The sequence below is a fragment of the Vidua chalybeata genome, chromosome 2 (genome assembly GCF_026979565.1).
Source record: "Vidua chalybeata isolate OUT-0048 chromosome 2, bVidCha1 merged haplotype, whole genome shotgun sequence".
Taxonomy (NCBI): domain Eukaryota; kingdom Metazoa; phylum Chordata; class Aves; order Passeriformes; family Viduidae; genus Vidua; species Vidua chalybeata.
The window spans coordinates 2,772,057-2,792,283 of NC_071531.1; the positions used below are offsets into that span (position 1 = coordinate 2,772,057).

General features: G+C 42.7%; 1 protein-coding gene across 2 annotated transcripts in view; it reads right to left on the reverse strand.

The window, feature by feature from the left end:
* Nucleotides 1–20,227, reverse strand: part of KCNJ6 (potassium inwardly rectifying channel subfamily J member 6) — a 164,380-nt gene that overhangs the window by 37,488 nt on the left and 106,665 nt on the right. For both annotated transcript variants that reach the window (XM_053934604.1, XM_053934605.1), the window contains one exon: nt 1,979–2,899. In XM_053934604.1, coding sequence (XP_053790579.1) covers nt 1,979–2,899 — 921 coding nt within the window. The remainder of the gene's footprint in view (nt 1–1,978; nt 2,900–20,227) is intronic.

The following is a 20,227-nucleotide window of genomic DNA, read 5'->3' on the forward strand; positions in this document are numbered from 1 at the left end:
TTTCTCTCTTGATATCGACTGGAAAGGTTTGAGATAACGACAAATTTGATTTTATCTCAAACTTTGCCAGCCCAAGCAGTCGGAGGGTTTTGTGCTGCAGTGAAGGCTGGTGATGGCTGAGTGGGAGAGGTGGCCAGGCCAGAGCAGCAAAGGACACCCCAGAGAGCCCTGGGGTGTGCAGGGGTGAAAATGAGCTGAGAGAAGGGGGGGTCACAAACTGAGAGAGATGAGACTCTAAACCGACAAATCCACATTTGCTGCACTGCAGAAATATTCTGTCTTTTGATCTTGTAGGTGGTTTTTGGTGAGACTTTTTTTTTTTTATTCTTCCACTACTTGCCAATCACTTTGCTGGAAAACACGGTGTTCAGCAAACCTGAAAATATCCCCCGCCCCCTTGGGATGTCAAGTTCCTTCAGCTGCAGTTCCGAGATCTCAGGATGGTTTTGGGGAACAAACAGCAATTTCCTCATTGTCTCACCTGAAGGTGATGCAGATGTTTGAAATCTCTGTGCCTACTGCACAGATCAGGAGCACTAAACATTTCATCTTGATTTCTCTTCAGTACCACCTACTTCCTGGAAAATTTGGAAGCCTTGCATTTACCACTTCAAATTCCCTGCCAAGTTCCTTTCAGTTTTATGTTTTTTTTTTTTTTTTTTTTTTTTTTTTGGTTGTTTTAGTTTTTTTTTTTTAATTTATTTTTTTTTCCCTGCTCCATTTTTGTCTCACACGTTTATTATATGGTGACAAATGCAGTTTTCTTCTGACACCACATAATAGATGTGTGAAACACACACACATGTTCTCGTAAGAGACTGCTCTTTATTTCCTGGCTCCAGTTGCAAAACATGAGTCAGGGCTGGAAAGGTTGTGCCTCTGTCAGAGCTGTGGAATCCACGTGCTCAAACTTTCCCGCAGTCGTGGGGAAAAATGGCAGATCTCATTTTTATATTTCTATAATCAGTGTTTTCCCCTCCCCCAAGCACATCAAATCTTCATTTTATAATAGCCATTCCCATGTGTTGATTATATTCACTCATTTCAGGCATTGATGCTGTTATTAACAGGAAAGAAGCACCTCCAGCTTCCAAAACACAGATAAAAGTACCCTCCTATAATTCTGGCTTTAATACAAAAAAGAAACATTATTTTAGTGGTGCATTTGCTGTGGATTTCAAGCCCTTTTTTTTCTCTGCACCAAGTGATTTCTGCTGTTCTGCTGCATAATTGCAGGTAACAACCACCCAGCATCTCCACAAGACTCCAGTGACACAACATTCCTTGTTTGTACATCCCAGCTTCCACTGTTCTGAGCACATCTGTGGGGGCCCCAGTGAAACACCAAATCAGACGAGACCTTTTGTGAGCTAGAGTGGAACAAGCCCCATGTTACAAGTTAAAACAAAAAAAAAAAAAAAACAAAAACAAGGAAAACGAGCAGGCAAAAAAAAAAAAAAGAAAAAAAAAAGAAAAGAGAGAACTGAACACATCATCACTTCCTACTGGATGCAGCCTTGGAATGCCACAGGGCTGGCAGTTGTTCTGCAGATCACCCAGGGGTGATTGGAAGCAGCAGGACCATGGTGCTTCCACGTTAATCACAAACTCAGTTTTGCATTGATTTTCTTTTTTTTTTTTTGTTTTTCCCTAAGCAATTTTATCCCACAAGGTCCCTGTGGTTGAGCTGCTCCTGCAATAGAATGACAAATAACTGGGTGACATGCTGTGAAAAATTTAGAAAATGAGAGATGCTATCCCATTTTCCAAACAGAGCAGAAAGAACACTAATTCCGTTAGGCAAGATGGAACAAACAATTAAACTGGGCATGCTTTTAATTTTGGAGCTCACCAGAGAACGGACGCCTTTTTCAAATGTAACGACTGTGGAAGTGATTCCTTTAAAACGAAGCAAAACCACTGATTTTCCTTGCTAAAATTAAAGCATTTACCTCATACAAAGTATAAGAAATGTTACCTGTTGCCTCCACCATTCCTTCTAGGATTACAACAATTTCTAGCTCCTCTTTGGGCAACTGGGCTTTGGAAATCTCCCAGAAAGGACTCTGCTGGTTAATCTCATGGCTGATGATCAGTGGTGAAACCAAAAAGAGACGATCATCCCCTGTGTAATAACCTACGTTGATATCTGTCTGGTTGAGTGGTATAAATTCCCCCTCCTTTGTCTGTTTGGATTTGATCAACTTGGCTCGTATTGATGCCTCTACAATGTGTGAATTCCTAAGGTCTCCTACTCGGAACATCAGACACAGCTTTCCATCCCGCATGGAAATGACTGCGTTTGTAGAAAAAACCAAGGTTTCTGCCCTCTTCTTGGGTTGGGATATTTTCACAAACATGCAGCCAACCATGAAGGCGTTGACGATAGAACCTAGGACAGACTGCACTAAAAGCAGGATAATTCCCTCGGGACACTTGTCCGTGATGACCCGGTAACCGTACCCAATGGTGGTTTCGGTCTCGATTGAGAATAAAAAGGCTGAGACAAACCCATTGAGGTTGCTGACGCAGGGGGTCCACGTGCTGTCCCCTATGTGATCCATGTCCCCTCGCATGTAGGCAATGAGCCACCAGATCATGCCGAAGAAGAGCCAGGTCACCGTGTAAACCATGACAAAGATCAGCAGGTTGAACCTCCACTTGAGATCCACCAGGGTGGTGAAGATGTCAGTCAAGTACCGGTAAGTCTCTCTGACATTCCCGTGGTGGACGTTGCATTTCCCATCTTTCCGAACGTACCTCTGGATTTTTCTCTTGGCACATTCTTTGCTGATGTTTTTTGGCAGATCCTCTCTCGCTTGTTTGGGCAACTTTGGTTGATGGATTGTGACAGGGCTCTCGATGTCCTGCTCCATTGAGTCTTCTTCCAGGACGTTGGCTGCCATGGAAAACATAAAAAACACGGAAGAGTCATTATTCCTCTTTTTATTGCTCTAAGTCAATACACAGCCTTTTCCTGCGTTAATCAATAAAATGATCATCCTGCTTCTTTGCTAACACAAAAATCAGATGCCAAGCACCCTCATTTTATTGCTACGCAGAAATAAAATGAAAGCAAACTCTCGTTTCTTATCGGGTCATCCTATCCACACCCATATTTAAATTGCACAAGATGGGATATTTAAGCAGATATTCCTTCCCCCCTTGCCCCTTTGCAGTTTAATGAATGAAATTGTTTATGCACCGAGAAAGATCTTATGGAGATAAAAGATATAAATGAGGGAATGGATTCACTTGGGGCTGAGCAGAGAAAATGAGCTATTGCTGAGCTATTTTTTTTCCATCAATTGCATTGCTGTGGGGAAAGTATTAAGTACAAGGAGGATTTAAAAATTAAAAAAAAAAAAAAAAACAGTGTTTAGAAAGAACCAATCCTCCTCTTGTTGAAGGAAAGTTGTAATATCTATCAAGAGCAATTCAAGCACACTTCCACAGAAAATCAATGTCTTGCTGATAATGAGACAAGGAATTGTGTGTCCTTCTCCCAGCAACATAAAAACTATGGTACTTCAGATTTCATTTGAATTCACTGTGCCTGTGGCCTTTATTTCAAGTGTACCTTGTCCTCTAATGATCTGGGCCCTTTTTTTAGTTTCCCAGCCTTTAGAGATAAATAGTTTTATTATGGTTGTGTGCCAGGGAAAAAAAGAGTGTACTGAGGAGGAGAGTGGTTTAATCGAATGTGTTTTGCATGGAGCACATGGTGAGGTCTGGGGTAATTGTTGTTTTCAACTGAAATCCTTCTGTTTTCTGCGGCTTTTCCCTGCAGGAATTTCAGCTTTTGAATTCCTAATTCTTTCCCTTCTGGCTAGCTGCTGTCCTTCTCCTGCCAGACTGTAAAGGGAAAAGTCTTCTGGTGGGTCTGCCCAGGTGCTTGACTCTGAATACAGAATTTCAGAATGGTTTGGGTGGGAAGGGACCTTAAAATCACCCAGTCTTCACCTCATGCTATGGTCAGGGACACCTTCCACTACTCCAGGTTGCTCCAAAACCTGTCCAGCCTGGACTTGAACACTTCCAGGGATTAGGGAGCCACAGCTTCTCTGGGCACCCTGTGCCAAGGCCTCATTACTCTCACAGGGAAGGATTTCTTCCCAATATCCTATCTAAAAAGCAGCACTGCTGTGATTTTGTACCAGTCTTTATGGAGTGTTGCACAAGGGGCTGCTCTCAGAGGGTTAGTGTGGCTCTAAAAGTCTTTTTCACTCCTAGAAACATGTGCTGTGCAGCAGATCCTGTGTGGAGTCTCACAGCACCTGCAGCTTTTTCAAGATGTGCAGGTTCGTCCCTGTAGAGAAAGATCCCAGCCCCTTGTAGAGTTTTATTGAAATATCCAGGGGGAAAAAAGGGCTGTAGCCTGGTTGTCTCTCCTCCTGACCTGCTCCTCTTTCGCAGAAAGTCTCAGAGCCCTACAGTAGCACAGAATCTGAGAGCAATTCCATGTTTTAAGGCCATGCACCCCATCCTGCCACCTTCTCAGTTTGCTGTGTGTCTCAGGAGAGCCTTGTCAGGGCTGATGGCAGTGGCAGCACGGGGAGCTGTGTCACAGGGCCCCCAGTTCTGAATGAACTGCCCCAGTCAGTGACAGTGTGCCTGCTTGCATTATCCCTGATGCTGGGGCATGCATGACAAAACACAATCAAAAGGCATTGCAGGGTCTTTGTGAGGCAGACTTAAGCCAAAGCCAGAAAATCTTCACATTTTATGCTCAGCTCTCCGTTGTGCCTAAGGAAATTCCAGTCCACAGGAGTTATCACATCACTGCAGCGACAGAATCCTCAAATAATTATGAACAACCTCTGAAGGCTCTGGCTTTTGAGGCTTTATGTTAAACTACTAATGCTGATATAATGGGGTTCATTATCTTTCAGGCTTTATGAATAATTTGCTTTCCCCTCCCCATCAGAGCCTGGCATGGACACAGAGACCAGGAGTGGGAGAATCCTGTTGGTTTAGAGAATGTTCCTTACTCCTGGCCCTGCTGCTAAAGGGAATCATGTCCCAAACCTCCCTGTGTGAGCATCTCTTACCAGAAATTATCCTGGGAGGGGACCCAGGTGCTGATTTTATTCCTGGCAGCAGGAGGAATGTGAAGGGACATCCAGGGCTGCTCTCCCACCACACCACTCCTGCTTTCCATCCACTATTTATTTCCTATGGAACTACTTTGAACAGTGAAGCACCTTTTATTCAGACAGAAAATTTTTACTGATGCTTTCCAAACGCTCTCTGTGAATTTTGTGCATCACAACCAGCCCGACCTGGCTTTCACAGCACAAGGGAAGGGCTACATTTTGTCAAGGGTCCATGGGTTTTGTAGGAGCAGGGAGCTGCTGTCACAGTAAGTGGGATCAGCTTGTGACAGTTCCAGCATGGGAGGGTTTTTCTTCACCTGGAAAAGTTGTAGTGGAGCTCATCTGGTTTTGTAAGGGGGCAGCTTTGGACAACAAACCCAGTGTTTAACCAAGGTCTCTCTCATTACAGCGTTTATTTGACACTCTTGCAGACATTTCAATTTTCCTGAGGGCGTCTGGCCATTTCTAAACTCTCTAGGCTCTTCCCAGTGCTGTCGTTTCTCAATTCTCAGTCTCTGAGAGGAAAAAATTAAGGTCAAGCTTTTTGTCTTTTTTTCTTTTTTGCAAGATGCCCTTTCCTTCTTTCCCTCACCCAATCCTGCTATGAATGAATTCCTTTGTGGAGAGGTTTCTGGATCAGAAGCACAGTTTGTTACCCTCTCCTGGACTGAGTTTTCACTCCAGAGAGAACGTTGGGAGCAGCAATTCCCAAAATAAGTGATCCAAAGGTTATGCATCTGTGTGTTTCCATGGAAATGCTTGATGAATAAGTTTTAAACACATGGCAGGATCCCTGTTCACCACTGAGGCCGAGGAACAGCCACATACTGTCAGTGCCTTTGCCACAAAATACTTTGACTAATTATATTTTTACTTGATATCAACCCAATTAACTTCTGCTGTTTATTTCATCTAATTTTCATTTTGGTTACATAATGGCTGTCATGGATCCAGGAACAGGGGAGTGAGGAGCAGCAGCCTCACTTGAGAGCTATTTTTGCTCTCCTCTGCTTTTCTTCCTGACAAAAAAATATATACATATTATTAATCTGCACTGCAAAAAAAAGAAAAAAAAAAGGTATTTCTGAACTCTTCCTCCTCGCCCAGTAAACATTATGTTTGTTTGAACACAACAGCCAGGGGAAACGAGCCAATTCAGGCCAATTTAGAGGATTCTGTTCAAATGATCTGCTTTGGTTACTGTCTGAGGCAAAACCTACAAGACATACGAGATTTCAGTGATTTGTTTAATTTCCCAGCAAATGACAAGGAGTTCTCCTAAACAAGTCCCTGAATAGTTCACTTGTGTCCTGGCTGTGGCCAAATTGGCTAATTAAGTGTGCCCAGACTTATTATTTAGCATGGAGGGTAAAGAGTGGTGCAGCCACACTTGGATTATTGAACTCCAGTTGTTTTGCAGGCAGGTTAGTGTCATGCAATCTTCCAAACAGGAACAATCTGTGTCCTGAAACGGAGCCAGGAATTGTGTGTGCTCAGTTCTGCACTGGTCCAAACCATGCCAGGGGCTTTTCCAGAAATTTCACCTTGCAGGGGGTTGCGTGCTAGTGCTCAGAACATTTTATTTTCTAGTAAAATTGCAGCAAATGTTGTTGCCATGTTCTTGTCTACTCCAAAGCAGCACTGGAAAGGCACAGTCCTGATTTTCCAAGCACAACCTTTTATTTAGAGCCTGTAGAACAACGTGGAGCCAGAGTCAACAACAAAACAGGACAGGACACTCTCCCTTTGAGGCTGGAAATGTAACACATCAATATAACCCTTAAGCAACCATTCTATCATCAACAATGTGATTTTGGGTGCATTTTGGTAGTGCTGCAGAGAACTTGTTGTGGTGCTGTGCAAACACAAAGCAAAAGGAAGAATATGAAGGGCCTGCTTGTCCAAATTAAGTACTGTAAGGCTATTTTGGTTGTGTATGATTTGCAAAATAATGAGGAGTTTCAAGGGAGAATATTGCAAATCATAACTGACCTTTCTGTAACAGAAGCTGACCTAGAAAGTTCCGTGGACATTTCACTGCAATTTAGTGATTTTAACTCTTGTAACACAGTTGTGAACATTCTGTGGGCAAATTCATTGAAAAATTTCCTAATTTCCACAATCATTTACAATCTAAAAATTGCTCTCATGGGCTTCACTGCATGTAGAGAAATGTGCTGAGCAGACACTGTGATTCCTGTCAGCATTCCCCTCTTTCCTGGTGGGATAAGGGTCACTTTTAAGTGAAGCAGGTGTTTGCATCTCTAAGGTCCAAATCTGGCTTTTGGGAAGTCTCGAGTTTGCTGTGGTCCCCAACCTCCCTGGCACTGCATCCATCTGTGGAATGTTTGGCAGGACCTGGTGGCTGTTTGGGCTCCCCTGTGGGGTTGTTGGGCTTTTCACAGCACAAGGAATTTCTTGTAGCCTTCAACACCCTAAACCTGCGTTGTTCTGTTTCTCCTCTTGATTGCAATGGGAGAAGTCAGAGAAGGGAAGGAGAGATTTCTGAATGCTTTGCCTCATCTCTGGATGGCTTTTGTTTCAGACCTCTGCAAAATCTCGTTTGTGATGAGCACAGAGGGCTCAGGAACACAGAAATTCTGGGGATAGAGGGGGATTTGTCTGTGGGATGAGCCCAGCCAGATAATCCACACTGCAAAGCACCACAAGAGTCTTGTTTAGAGAAAAAAAAGTGGAGTCTTTTATCATCAGCTAACAACTGTAAGCAGTCATTATCACAGAGCACAGATCCTTTTCCCTGGAAAAGAGAGGAATTAGGATCTGGTCCTGTGCTGTTGAAATCAATGCAAGATTGTCTGTTCACTCAGCTGGAAGCATTGCTAGGCCTCACTTTGGAACGTTGGAGTGCTCAATAAACACTGACTTGGCAAATCTCTTCAAGAACCCAAATTGCTTCTTTGCACCCATGGAATCATAAACCTAATTTCAGAGGGAGCATGCGTGTGATGGAGATTTATTTTAGCAGCAGCTTTCACTAAAAAAGACATGAAATGAGATATATTTGTGATTAGAAAAGAGACTGTAAGGACGATACTTTGTTTTTTTTTCACATTACCTGCTTTATCACTGCCTTCTAATCCAACTTGATAAAAATAATGTTCTACCATTTTCATTTCTTTTAAGCCTGTACAGCTGCAAGAAATCAGTCTGAGTAACACTTTATGTCTCTGCAGTACAAACATTTCCATTCATTCCTGATTCTTGGCCCTTTTATTATGGAGGGTGAAAAAATGAATCTGATAACTCAAATTTAAAAACACATGACTCCAGTTTTGGTAGTCATTTGACCTTGTAGTTTTTGTCTTGGATTCTAACCAACTTCATTGCAGAATTTACCACTGAAGGCTCCAGAATGCTGTTTTTACATCTGCTTTGCTAAATTTATCTTCATTTGAATCACGGGGAAGCCAAACAGCCTTGGCTGGGTAACGTTTGTGGGGCAATGTAAGAAGTCTGCACCTGGTTTTAAGAAGGTTGTGAACCTGCAAAGATGTGCAGAGACGCTTGATTATCAACATCTTCAGCCTTTCACAAGGCTGTGGGTCCCAAACTGGATTATGAAACTTTTTTGCTACCTGAAGTCTGAGCTCTTGGAGTCAGCGTTTATTCAGAGCCATCTCTAGAGCAAATGCCTGGCACTGAACACAGATTTCTGGAGTAAGGAAAGGTTTCCTGTCAAATTAGTCTTTTACCAGGTTTTTAGCTCCCAGAAAAGCTTGAGCTCAAACTCCAGAGCAGGTTATTTCTGTGTCCAGGGCCAGGTTGGACAGGGTTTGGGGCAACCTTGTCTAGTGGAAGGTTCCCTGCCCTTGGAACTGGATGATCTTTGAGGCCCCTCCAACCCAAACCATTCTGTGATTCCATGATTCCATCATGTCCTGTCCACAACCACTGCAGAGATCAGCCTCCTCAAGCCCTGTTTCCTCTGACAAGGTGACAAAACTGAGGTAAAGCATTTTTTGCACTTGGAAAATGCTTACTGTTGTCAGTGCTGCTGCCAGTGACAGCACAGACAGCCCAGGTGTGCCAGCCTGAGTTGTGCCACCTGCCAACACCAGAGCTGGGCTCTTCTCTGGTATTTCCATGTGCCAAACCAGTGCCAGAGGGATAACAGGGATTGCTGATGGATCGTGGTGCTGCCAGGCCTCAGCAGCTGCAAATCCTGGCCACACCTTTGCCTTCTGCTGCCTCTGGGTCAGACGTGTCCCCTGACTTGCTGCAAGGTGTCCTTGTCTAACATGATCCCTGAGACTTCTTCTTCAGGTTACTCTACCCCAATTATTTCTGCCAGTTGCTATCCGGTGTCTGAATGCCAGAATTTTTGTCAGTTAACAACATTTCTTCAGAAATCTCCTGAGAACTCAGCTTTTCTTCTCCATGGGGTGTACCAAGAAAAGGAGAAAGCATGAAAGACCTGTATTGACCTTATCATTATCAATTTTAAACTGTGTTTATATGCTTTAACTGCTAGAAATAATTAATAAATTCATTCAAAATCTGCATAAATCAGTGAATATTCTGGGTTGTAAGGAACCTCTAAAGGTTTCAATGTGCTACTCAACACAGAACCAACTTCTACAGAGTGCATCTCCTGAGAAGAGTAGGGCTTCATCTTCTCTGCAGCTTCTTTTTTGCACCTGAGCTCAGCCTTCCAGAGAAATTACACGAGGGCTGGTTAAATCCTGATTTCTCCATGTATTCTCTTTACTGATTACATGGGAAAAGAGTATTCCCAACTTTTGTGGGAAGAGATTCTTGAGATTTTTTTTTTCCCATCACAATGTTCCCGACTGAAAACTCTGGGAACAAAAATGAGCTGATCAGCAGAGCTATTTTGTGTAGAAAATTCTGGCCCAAACATTTCACACAGATAATTCTGACTCACTTAATTCTTCACTGTGTAAGATCTCTGATATCTGGGGAGTTCTCCTGGTTGTTTCTGGAAGTGTAAATAGGAATTTGGCTGCCCTGTCCAGTGGTAACTGCACTGCTGATTTAGCAAACTGATTGTTTTCGCTTTGACCCAATTAGTGCTCCAAGAAAATACCTGGGAATGGCTAGGGAGACAGGATGTGCTCCCATTCAGCAGCATGGATGAGATTGGATCAAATTTGGCTTTTTTCACTCTTATATGCCAACACAACTTCACTGTTGCTCTCTCAGACACCTCCACAGACTTTCACCTCACCCCTGCTTAAAGCAACATAAACCCCTGGCCTACAACTCAGACCTCACCTTGTTCCAGATAATTGGAAATAGCAAAAAAAAAAAAAAAAAAATCACTGTTAATAAACTAATTTTCTCTTAAAACCAAGAGAAAGTCCCCACAAGACTCAGGACCAGGTGCTCTGCAGTATGACTTGGACATCTTGTACTGCTTGGTCTCGAGGCTGCAGAACCATTCCTGGTTTTATTTAACATTGGAGATGGAGTCAGCTTGGTGGTGAGGCACGGTCCAGCATGGGAAAAGTTTGGAAATCAAGGCAGGCAGCTTGTCAAAGTCTGTGTGTCCAGTTAGGTCACCAGAGAGCAGAGAAATGCACCCTCTCAGAAGGAGTTGTTGTCACCAATTTTCATGCCCCTCTTTCCTTGCTGTTTTCTATCCCAACGCTGTTCCTGTCCTTTCCCCCCTTTTCCCCCTGAAGTCAGGGTGTTTTCACTTGAATCTTTGTCCTTGGCATAGCCAAATTCAATATTTCCCTGCATTGTTGAACAACCTTGAGGCAGCATTGTGCCTGAATATTCACAGAGCTCCTTGGGCAGGTGCTGGAACCACCTTGACTACGCCAACAACACACTCTGACAGCTCCTTTGCTTTGATCAATGAACTCTCATAAATAAAAGGCAGAGGAATGATGGAGAGGAATATTTTTGGTCAGAAAGGAAGGGCTTGATTCAATCAAGATGCTGAAGCAGTCGAGTGAAACCAATAACTTATGCAATGGTCTGAGGCTGAGGACCAAAGCCAAGAGCTTGTAGCACTTTCCTACCGAAAGGGGCAGAAGAGTTTAGATGTTGATAAAGACCTTGGATCTGATCAGTTTCAGGTTAGAGGACATCAGATGACTTTGAGAGTGCTCACTTTTGCTCTGCAAAACGTTGTTTGCACTGAACAACCTTTCCCTGGGTCAGGATGCTCACTGGCTGGGGAAAGCCCTGGCACTGGGACAGGTGTGGGTTTGCTACAATGCAAAGCCAATATTCACCCACTCCTGACGGCCCTTTGATACCAATTTTGCAGCTTCCTTGGGCAGCAAAATTGTGGGAGAACAGCTCAAACCCCACTGGTAAAGACAAGGTGTTCGAGCTAAGAACTGTCAATTCCTATTTTCCTCCCCCCCCCAAAAATACAGACTGCAGGGAACAAAATGACTTTGGAGTAGAGATATGTGATTCCTCCTGGCCTCCAGTTCTTGAAAGAAGAATGAAAAAATGTCAGAAACTTCCCTCCTGAAATGATATTCTTTTCCTCACTCAGTTTCCAGCCAATCTGGCTTCACAGACATTGCCCAAGTATATTGGTTTGCTTGCTGCTGTTACTGTTGCACAAAGGTAAAGAAGGGGTTGAAAAGACTGGAGAAATTGAAACAGAGGAGGATAATAATTACTTTTTAAATCTGGTAATGGAGATTTCTTTCTTGACAACTTCCCTGCGGTCAAAGGAGGATTTTGATGGCTTTTGCTTCTATTTCAGGAGAGCAGGATGCTCCTCCTTTACAAAACTCAGGCAAGACTTTAATTTTTACACACTTGAGAAGAAAAAATTACTGAAATGTTTCACATGGATGCTGGGGAAACAACATTTCTGTGGCTTCTGCTGTCCCTCGTGGTGGTGACTTGCTGGATGATCACAGTTTTATGTTGGTTGAGGTGGCCTAAGATGCAAACCCAAATTCTGGCATCCAAATGTTGCCTCAAATAATATCTCAGGGGCCAGGCAATTACCCCTCTTGCAATTAGTTTATCCCAACAGCTCTTGTGTTCTTTCCATGCTGCTCCTTCACTATTTTTTTCAGGTGATAATGGGATTTTGGCTGCTTTCTTTAAGCTAAATAATGAGGCCATCACTGCCTTCATCCCCTTTCCATGCCACGAGAAGTCACAGTGAAATACAAAGACCTGGTTTCTTGCTGATGATTTCCCCTTTCGTGCAGTTTATAGACTGCAGGGGAGAAAATAACTCAGAAATCAGGCTAGAAGTGACATTCAGAAAAAAGAAATTTTTAAAAACCCTGCCTAATTTCAGCTGGGCCAATGTCTGGTTTCAGGCTGTGGTGTTTTGATAACCTGGAAATGCTAAGTTCAGAATGGCACTTCAGCAATGTTTCCTAAGGAAATGAGCCTTATCCATCACCCTGTCTGGCTTCCTCTGAATCCCTTCTGAAACTGTGGTTGCTATTTAGGCTTTTGGATCTCTTTCAGAACTTCAGGGAGATTTTGGAACCCTCAGAAATACGAAATTCCTACCAATGTCATGAAAACAGGCTGAGTTAACCACACCATTGGATACCAAGAAATTCATCTCTATAAGAGGGAGCTACAAGAAATATTTCTTTTTTTTTTTTTTTACCGAGTGCTGCTGCTCCCAGAGCTCCAGTCAAATATTTTTTCAAATCACTATTCCCTTCCATGTCCCTGTGAAGTATCTTCAAAAGGAAAAAACCCTGCTCCTGCTTTGAGTGCTTGGATTTTCCAGGCTGCATCTGCCTGATTCTCATTTTCCATGCAGGGACCTCCACCTTCAACCTCAGCTTAGTTTAGGTCAGACTTTGTGGGTTTGTCCACAAAACAATTGGAGTGCAAGGAAATAAAACTGACTCAACTCGTGCTTTTTATTTTTAAGTAAAAGTTTGAGTAAACATATGTTTGCTTTCAATCCATTTTTTTTCTTACTTTTGTTTAATCTGAATGAAAAACCTCATATTTTTTCTGCAATGAGCATCAGCTCCACAGGATTTTATACTCATTTTATACCCATCTAAGAAGATGTTCAAAGATGTATTCACACAAGGATAATATCAGACCCAACAAGAGTAGAAATAAAAGTTAAAACCACCAAAAAAAAACTTTCTGTGTTAACAAATAACAACATTTTGTCTTGAAATAAGCAATTCAGTGGTGTCTAAATTACCATTTACTGTGCTATTTCACTTAAGATACATAATAAAGTAAATAGATCTATAAATTTGTCTGAAAAAATCTCAAAGGAGTTGCTGTGAAATTGCTATGATTGTTCTAATTGCCATTATCCTTTTCTATAGGGATATAAGTAGTGGAAAAAAGAAAGATTTAGAAGCACAGAAATATTTTTTGTAAATTGGGTTTGATTTGACCAACAGCATTTTCCAAAATACCTTATAAGGGAAAATAAATTTAATTTCAAACTTTCAGAAAGGTTTTATTTTGGCTGTGAAATGCTGACATTTTGAGACTTTTAACAATAAGTTTCATAATTCAGATTTGCACTTCTTTTTCACAGTAATATTTTACCCAACTTTAGGAAGCAAAGTTGTTCAGAAGAATTAAATAAACTCAAAATGGAGGGATTATATGAAAAACTCTGTAATCTCTATTTTGAGTGAAGAAGGGGTTTTCTGCTTGTTTTTCTTACTTTGCTAAAAAGTATAAAAGACTTTTTGATTGCCCTTGATTTTTCCTGTCGGTTTTTCTAATCTGGCTAAAAATAATCCATCATTCCCCAGGATTTTTCCATGCACGAGTCACCAGTTTCCTCTCCAAAAATAAGTTCCTTTGAGGGCTAACTGGAACCTTTTGGAAAAAAAAGTAGAAAGATTTGGCTGTGCTGGATTTTCCCGTTATCCCGGATTGCAACATCCAATTTCTTGCAAATATCTAAGGGAGTCTTGATGGCCTTTGATTCTGGGTGGCTGAATGGAGAGTTTAACATAAAAATTAAATGTTATTGTGGAAATTATGTTTTAGTTCTATGCTGTGGATGGATCTCACCAGAACAGGCTGCACTGGTGTTACGATTTTTAAATAATTGAGATTTTAGATGGTACATTCAGCTTGCAAAGTGCATCTATCCTTTCTGGAGCAGGCAAAGCTCAGCAGAAGCACAAATAATTCAAAGCTTTCGTAGCCTTCAGATGTCTTGAGAGAAAAAGGTGAGTTTCTGTTTTTTTCCATCTCTCCTGAGTTGTGTAGGGAAAGTGAAACGAGCCAGCTGCCTGTCAGGGATGTGGCCATGGACAGCAGAAATACAGATTGCTCTTGTTAGAGCTGCTACGTGAGACAAGGAATGTGCTGCACTAAAATGTGAATTTCATGTCTTTTTTAGACAAGTACAGACTCACTTAAAGAAACAGTTGATAAAGGAGCTGACCTTTTAAAGAGAAAACAGTAAACAAAAATATTGAGCCCACGGAGGGGAGCTTTTGATAAATGAATGGACTGGTAACGAGAACGCGCTTCTTGCACATCCAAACCCAAAATTAAATGGAGAACTGAGGTGGTAAAAATAGACATTGGCTGCTTCAGAGCAGCTTTCAGTGCATGAAATAAGGCTTGAACATTTGCAAACAAATTAGGCTGTGTGTTGGGAAGGTTTCAGGTTTTCTTCTGTGTAAAGATAACTCATTAGAACATTTAAGATAACTCAAACACCCATCTGTGAGGTGGAGGCCAGCGGCAGAATGGAAATGCTTTTCTAGGAATGATGATGGAATCTCAGAATCATTTGGGTTGGAAAAGACCTCCAAGATCATAGAGTCCAGCCTGTGACCAATCTCCACCTTATCCACAGCCCAGAGCACTGAGTGCCACATCCAGGCCTTCTTTGGACACTTCCAGGGATGGGGGCTCCAAACCTCCCTGGGCAGCCCCTGCCAAGGCCTGAGCAGCCTTTCCATGCAGAAATTCCTTCTGATATCCAACCTGAAGGGACTGATGGGGCTTTTTCTGCCTTCCCTGGTGCTCAAGCATCATGAAAGCCACCCTGGATGGTCTAAAAGTGAGACTTGTAGCTTTGTAAATGCCCAGACTTCGCAATATGGACAAGTTGCAAGTGAGGTCTTCCAGATCAGAGCACGTTTTGATGCCTTAAGTTTTAGCTTTCATATTTTCCAGATTCTGTACTGCATTAGTATATAACTCTGAACTTCATATGAAGTGTTAGCAAGTTCTCCTCACAGTTTAATTAGACAAAACAATCTTTTCCAGGCCCAGAACCAAAGACACCGTTGCAGCTTTGGGCCCAAAAAGTGCAAACAACAGCAAATTGAGGAGAGCAAACTGGGAGGATGGGCCTTCATAGCCTGGAGCTGGAACTGGACAATTAACCCCAATATGGAAATGGACCAAAACCTATAAAAGTGTGAAAACTCGCGACACGGGGTCCATCTTGGGTCCATCTTGGGTAGAGCCACAGCCGGGATCTTGTACTGCCCAAGGTGTGTAGTTTAAAGGCCTTTTTAATTAATACCTGTGTCCTGGATTGTAAAATAAATGTGTATTCTATTGCCATCTGTCAGAGCTGGGGCAGTTCTCTGCTGTTCCCTGGGCAGTTTTTTCTTTATCTCTCCCACAGCCAATCCTCCCTCCAGGAGATCTCTTCTGTCCATGGGCCAGTAATTATTAATTACCTTCTGTCCATGGGCCATTAATTGTTAATTATCTTCTGTCCATGGGCCATTAATTATTAATTATCTCCTGTTCATGGCCAGTGAGTGTCCCTGCATGGCTGAGAAAATTCCATCATCCCATGGGGAGATGCTGTGCCCAGGGGAGGAGCCAAGCATTCCTACCTGGATACAATCTGACCTGGGGAACACCACGGCAGCCTTTGCCCACTGCATTCCCAGAGGAGCAGCTTTCTGCCCCACTGCATTCCCAGAGGAGCAGCTTTCTGCCCCACTGCATTCCCAGAGGGAGCCCAGGCCCATCTCCAGCAGCCCTGGAGCTCCAGAGGAAAACTCCAGCCTTGTCCAGGATCCTGCTCCAGCAGAAGCACAGCTGGCACTGCAGGAGGGCTGAGCCCCCATGGAATGGCACTGCTGCCACCACCCTGACCTACAGGCTGCCAGGGCCTGCTCTGAATCTGGCAGGTTGTGTGTTTTTTTTTTTTTTGTTTTTTTTTTTTTTTTTACTATTTCATTTGTATTTTTAATTTTCCTAGTAAAGAACTGTTATTCCTATTCCCATATCTTTGCCTGAGAGCCCCTTAATTTCAAATTTATAACAATTTGGAGGGAGGGGGTTTGCATTTTCCATTTCAAGGGAGGCTCCTGCCTTTCTTAGCAGCCATCTGTCTTTCAAACCAAGACAACCTACTTTATTTCTTTAACACTGTCTGGCCTCTGTTCCAGGTAGCCTCTCAAGGCCATGGCAGAAATGCACCTGGATTCATTTTAATGACGTGGCAAAAGCTTCAAAGGCCTTCCCTGGAGCTCTGGTTGTGCTCTGGTTTGCACTGAAGCATCAGAGGATGTGGATGTGCAGGGAAGAAATAAGGATGCTGGAATACCCAAGATCTGGGGGAATAGTGGGCAGAGTGAAATATTTGGGACTGTAATGTGTGTGTTTTAACAGAGAGAAAGAGAAAGAGAAGCAGCTGGCAAGGAAGGGGGAAGGAAGAAGGAAGGAAGGAGGAAGGAGGCACTACAGCAACAAATAAAAGGGACTGTGTTTGTATTTGAGGGGTGACAGGAAAGAATTTGCAGGATCCAGACTTGTCTGAGTTTGTTCATAGGGTGAGATAGTTGTTTGTGTGTTATGGAGAATATTTCTGTTTCATTGCTTTTAAATCTGGTAGCAGAACAGCCTCATTTTTGAGCTGTAACTTCCTTCTCTGTGTCCAGGATGAAGTTTTCCGTCATTTGGAAATGATGGAGCTTGAAGCAACCTGGGATAGTGGAACAGGCCATCAAACAAATGCTAAGGAAACCCTGGAATATTTAGCCTAAAGAGGGTGAAGGCTGAAAGGGTTGACATGGAGATGGAAAATGGAAAATCCCATGGATCTCACACAATGAGTTTGGTTTCAAAACAGCTGAAGTTTTTTTTGGTTTAAAACAAGTAAGTTTTTCTTTAACAACAGGTAGTGGCTTCTGTAGCTTGCTCCCTTTGGGAGGCTGTGGGTTTGGATAATATCAGGAAATCTGGAAGTTTGGAAAACCCACTGAAACCTAGAATGGCCTGGGTTGAAAGGGATCACTCAGTGCCACCCCTGCCATGGCAGGGACACCTCCCACTGCCCCAGGCTGCTCCAAGCCCCAGTGTCCAACCTGGCCTTGGGCACTGCCAGGGATCCAGGGGCAGCCCCAGCTGCTCTGGGCACCCTTTGATGTCGCAGGCACATTCTTCTCTCTTTCAAAATTTTTCACAGAAGAACACAGAAGAAAGAAAGAGAAAACCATTTCTGTTTCTGCTCCTTGTTTTCCCCATGTGGAACGTGCTTGGGGAATTGTTTCCCTGGGGTGATTGCTTGGTTGGATTCTGGTGAGGATTGTTTGAGCCTGGTGGCCAATCCAACCCACCTGTGGCTGGGCTCTCAGAGAGGGTCACGAGTTGTGGGTTAGATTTGGTAGTGAGAAAAGTAGGTTTGTAGTTTTAGTATCTCCTTTAAATAGTATATTAATGAATTATAGTGTAGTTATAATAAAGAAATCATTCAGCCTTCTGAACTGGAGTCACACATCAGCATTTCTTCCCACTGGTTCACCTGCATTTACAAAACTGTGCCAGGGCCTGCTGCCCTCCCTCACAGGGAACAATTCCTTCCCAATATCCCATTTAACCCTTCCCTCATTCAGCTTAAAGCTTAGGAAAGGTCTTTGAATAGACAGGGTTAGACCCTCCAAGGGCTCTAATGCCAGCTTGCACAGGAATAAGTGAGAAATGGATCCCCAGGTTCCTGTGCTCCCTCTATCATGGCATAGGAGAGCACTTTTAATATATTTTTTTAATATTTTCCCAGCTGTCCAATACACATATTTCTCTTTCTGTAGCCATGGGCACGCTCTCCAATGCTCACAGGGGATCCATTAGAAGTGGACAGATGCTAAGAAAGATATTTTGCCTCTCCTCTGAGAGAATGTTCATGTAAATACTGTGATCAGTTGACATCAGAAATGATTTGGCCCTAATTCAGTGCTAAAAAAACAATTTCTGAGTTCAAATATAGAGTCTTACATTTATTTTTTTCCTACCCCTGCTAGTTTCCAAGGAGATCTAACCATGTAGATTGTCTGCAAAGGTGGTAATTAGCCAGCAATGAACAAGATGGACACAAAGAACTCATTGGCAAAAATCAAAATTTCCAAGCAGTTCTGTCAGTGCATTTCTTTTCAGACATCCTAATTTGCCTCACACCATGGTTTTGTAAACAACTGGCTTTCAGATCACTGCTTGAGCAGAAAAATGGAAAATGTCCTCAGATTGATGCAGACGGGATTTTTTTTTTCAGAATATCTAGCAATTAAAAATAAGATCCACCAAATTGTACTGACTATAAGTAACAGTTTGGGTTTATAACCGAGTGTTCAGAATAAATGACAAAGAGAGGAGCAAAGACTGGATATAAAATATGTTTCTCTTTTTATGCAACAGACTTGGAGTGAGAAATCTTGGATTTGCCTTTGGAGTAAAGCAAAGACAGGTTTTGAAATTGGGCTGTCCTTTATAGTTGATGGGAGTGAGGAAGGGTGAAGGAGAGTCTTTACTCTCACTGACTCTTGGGAATATCACCTGAATTTCTTTATTAATCTAACCCACCAATATAACATTATTTCAGTATACAATATCTGTATTTTCCTCCTTAAAAAAGCTGCTGTTTAGTTGAAAAGTATTTCCTAGTTTGATGAAAATATATAGATTTTAAGGTAGAATATTATGTTCAGTAAAAAGGTTTTTTCCTGTTAAATTTCCTCATAGTCTCTGTCATGGTGTAACTTTCAGGCACATCTGGAATCACACTAAAGGAGAAGCCTTAGAAGAGAAGTCCTTTGAAATGTCAATAGTGGAAGGGTCATTGTGGCTGAGAATTAATTCCTGAGAGTTACCTGGACACAGCCTGTGTGGAAAAAAGGGGGAAATCCTCCAGTTCATATCTGGATTGTCACTTTGACAAGTTGGAGTGAGGTGGGGATTGGTCTTTTCTGCCGTGTCCCAAGGGACAGAATGAGAGGAAATGGCCTCAAATGGCACCAGGGGAAGGTTCAGGTTGGAGATTGGGAAAAAAAATTTCCCTGGCAGAGCGGTCAGGCCTTGGGATGAGCTGCCCAGGAAGGTTTGGAGTCACTGGAATTGTCCCAGAGGAGTCTGGATGTGGCCTTGGGGACAGGGTTTGGGGTGATGCTGGTGGGGCTGGGGTGGAACTGGATGGTCCTGAAGGTCTCTTGATGATTCTGTGATGATTATTACAATTTTCAAAAGGCCTGGATGAAGTTTTTGCCCTTGTTTCTGATTTTCACACTTCCATGTATCCCAAGATGGATCTTCTTTGTGTTAACAAATGGATATTTATTTCCATCTACACAGAATGTGTGGGAATCATGTGTGAAATGAATAGTGAGGACCTGAGGTATGTGGAACACAAAACAAGGAATGTGCATTCAAGAGGAGTGGGGGAGATGCACAGAAACCTCTCTTTTTTTCTTTTTTTTTTTTTCTGTATATAAACACAATTTTTTTTCCAGTGGATACTGAGCTCTGAAGTGGTGACTAAACCCTTTATTTTGGACCTGTTACTCCTCCTCCAGCTTGTGAGACTGGTATTTTGTACTGTACATGAAGCTGCATCACAGACATTTTTATCTGATGCTTCCTCCAGCTGGCAACAGGGAGCAGCAGCAGAACAAACGTTTCCCTCTGGCTGCTGGACACAGCCCCGGAGCCCAAGAGGGCAGTGAGTTTGTAACTCAGGATTTGTGTTGGAAGCTGAAATGATCAGCAGCAGAGTGAAGTGGAGAAAGCTCTGTTTTATTTAATCCCAGCCTCTGGCAGTGGAGGGGGTTTGGAGGATTTACCTGCTCACATTCACAGCACCGGGAAGGTGGCTTGGATTGAGAGGTTTCTTCACCCTCTTTGCACCTCTGCAAATGTTGGAATAAAAAAGATAATGGCCCAAGAACTTTCTGTGGATTGTTATG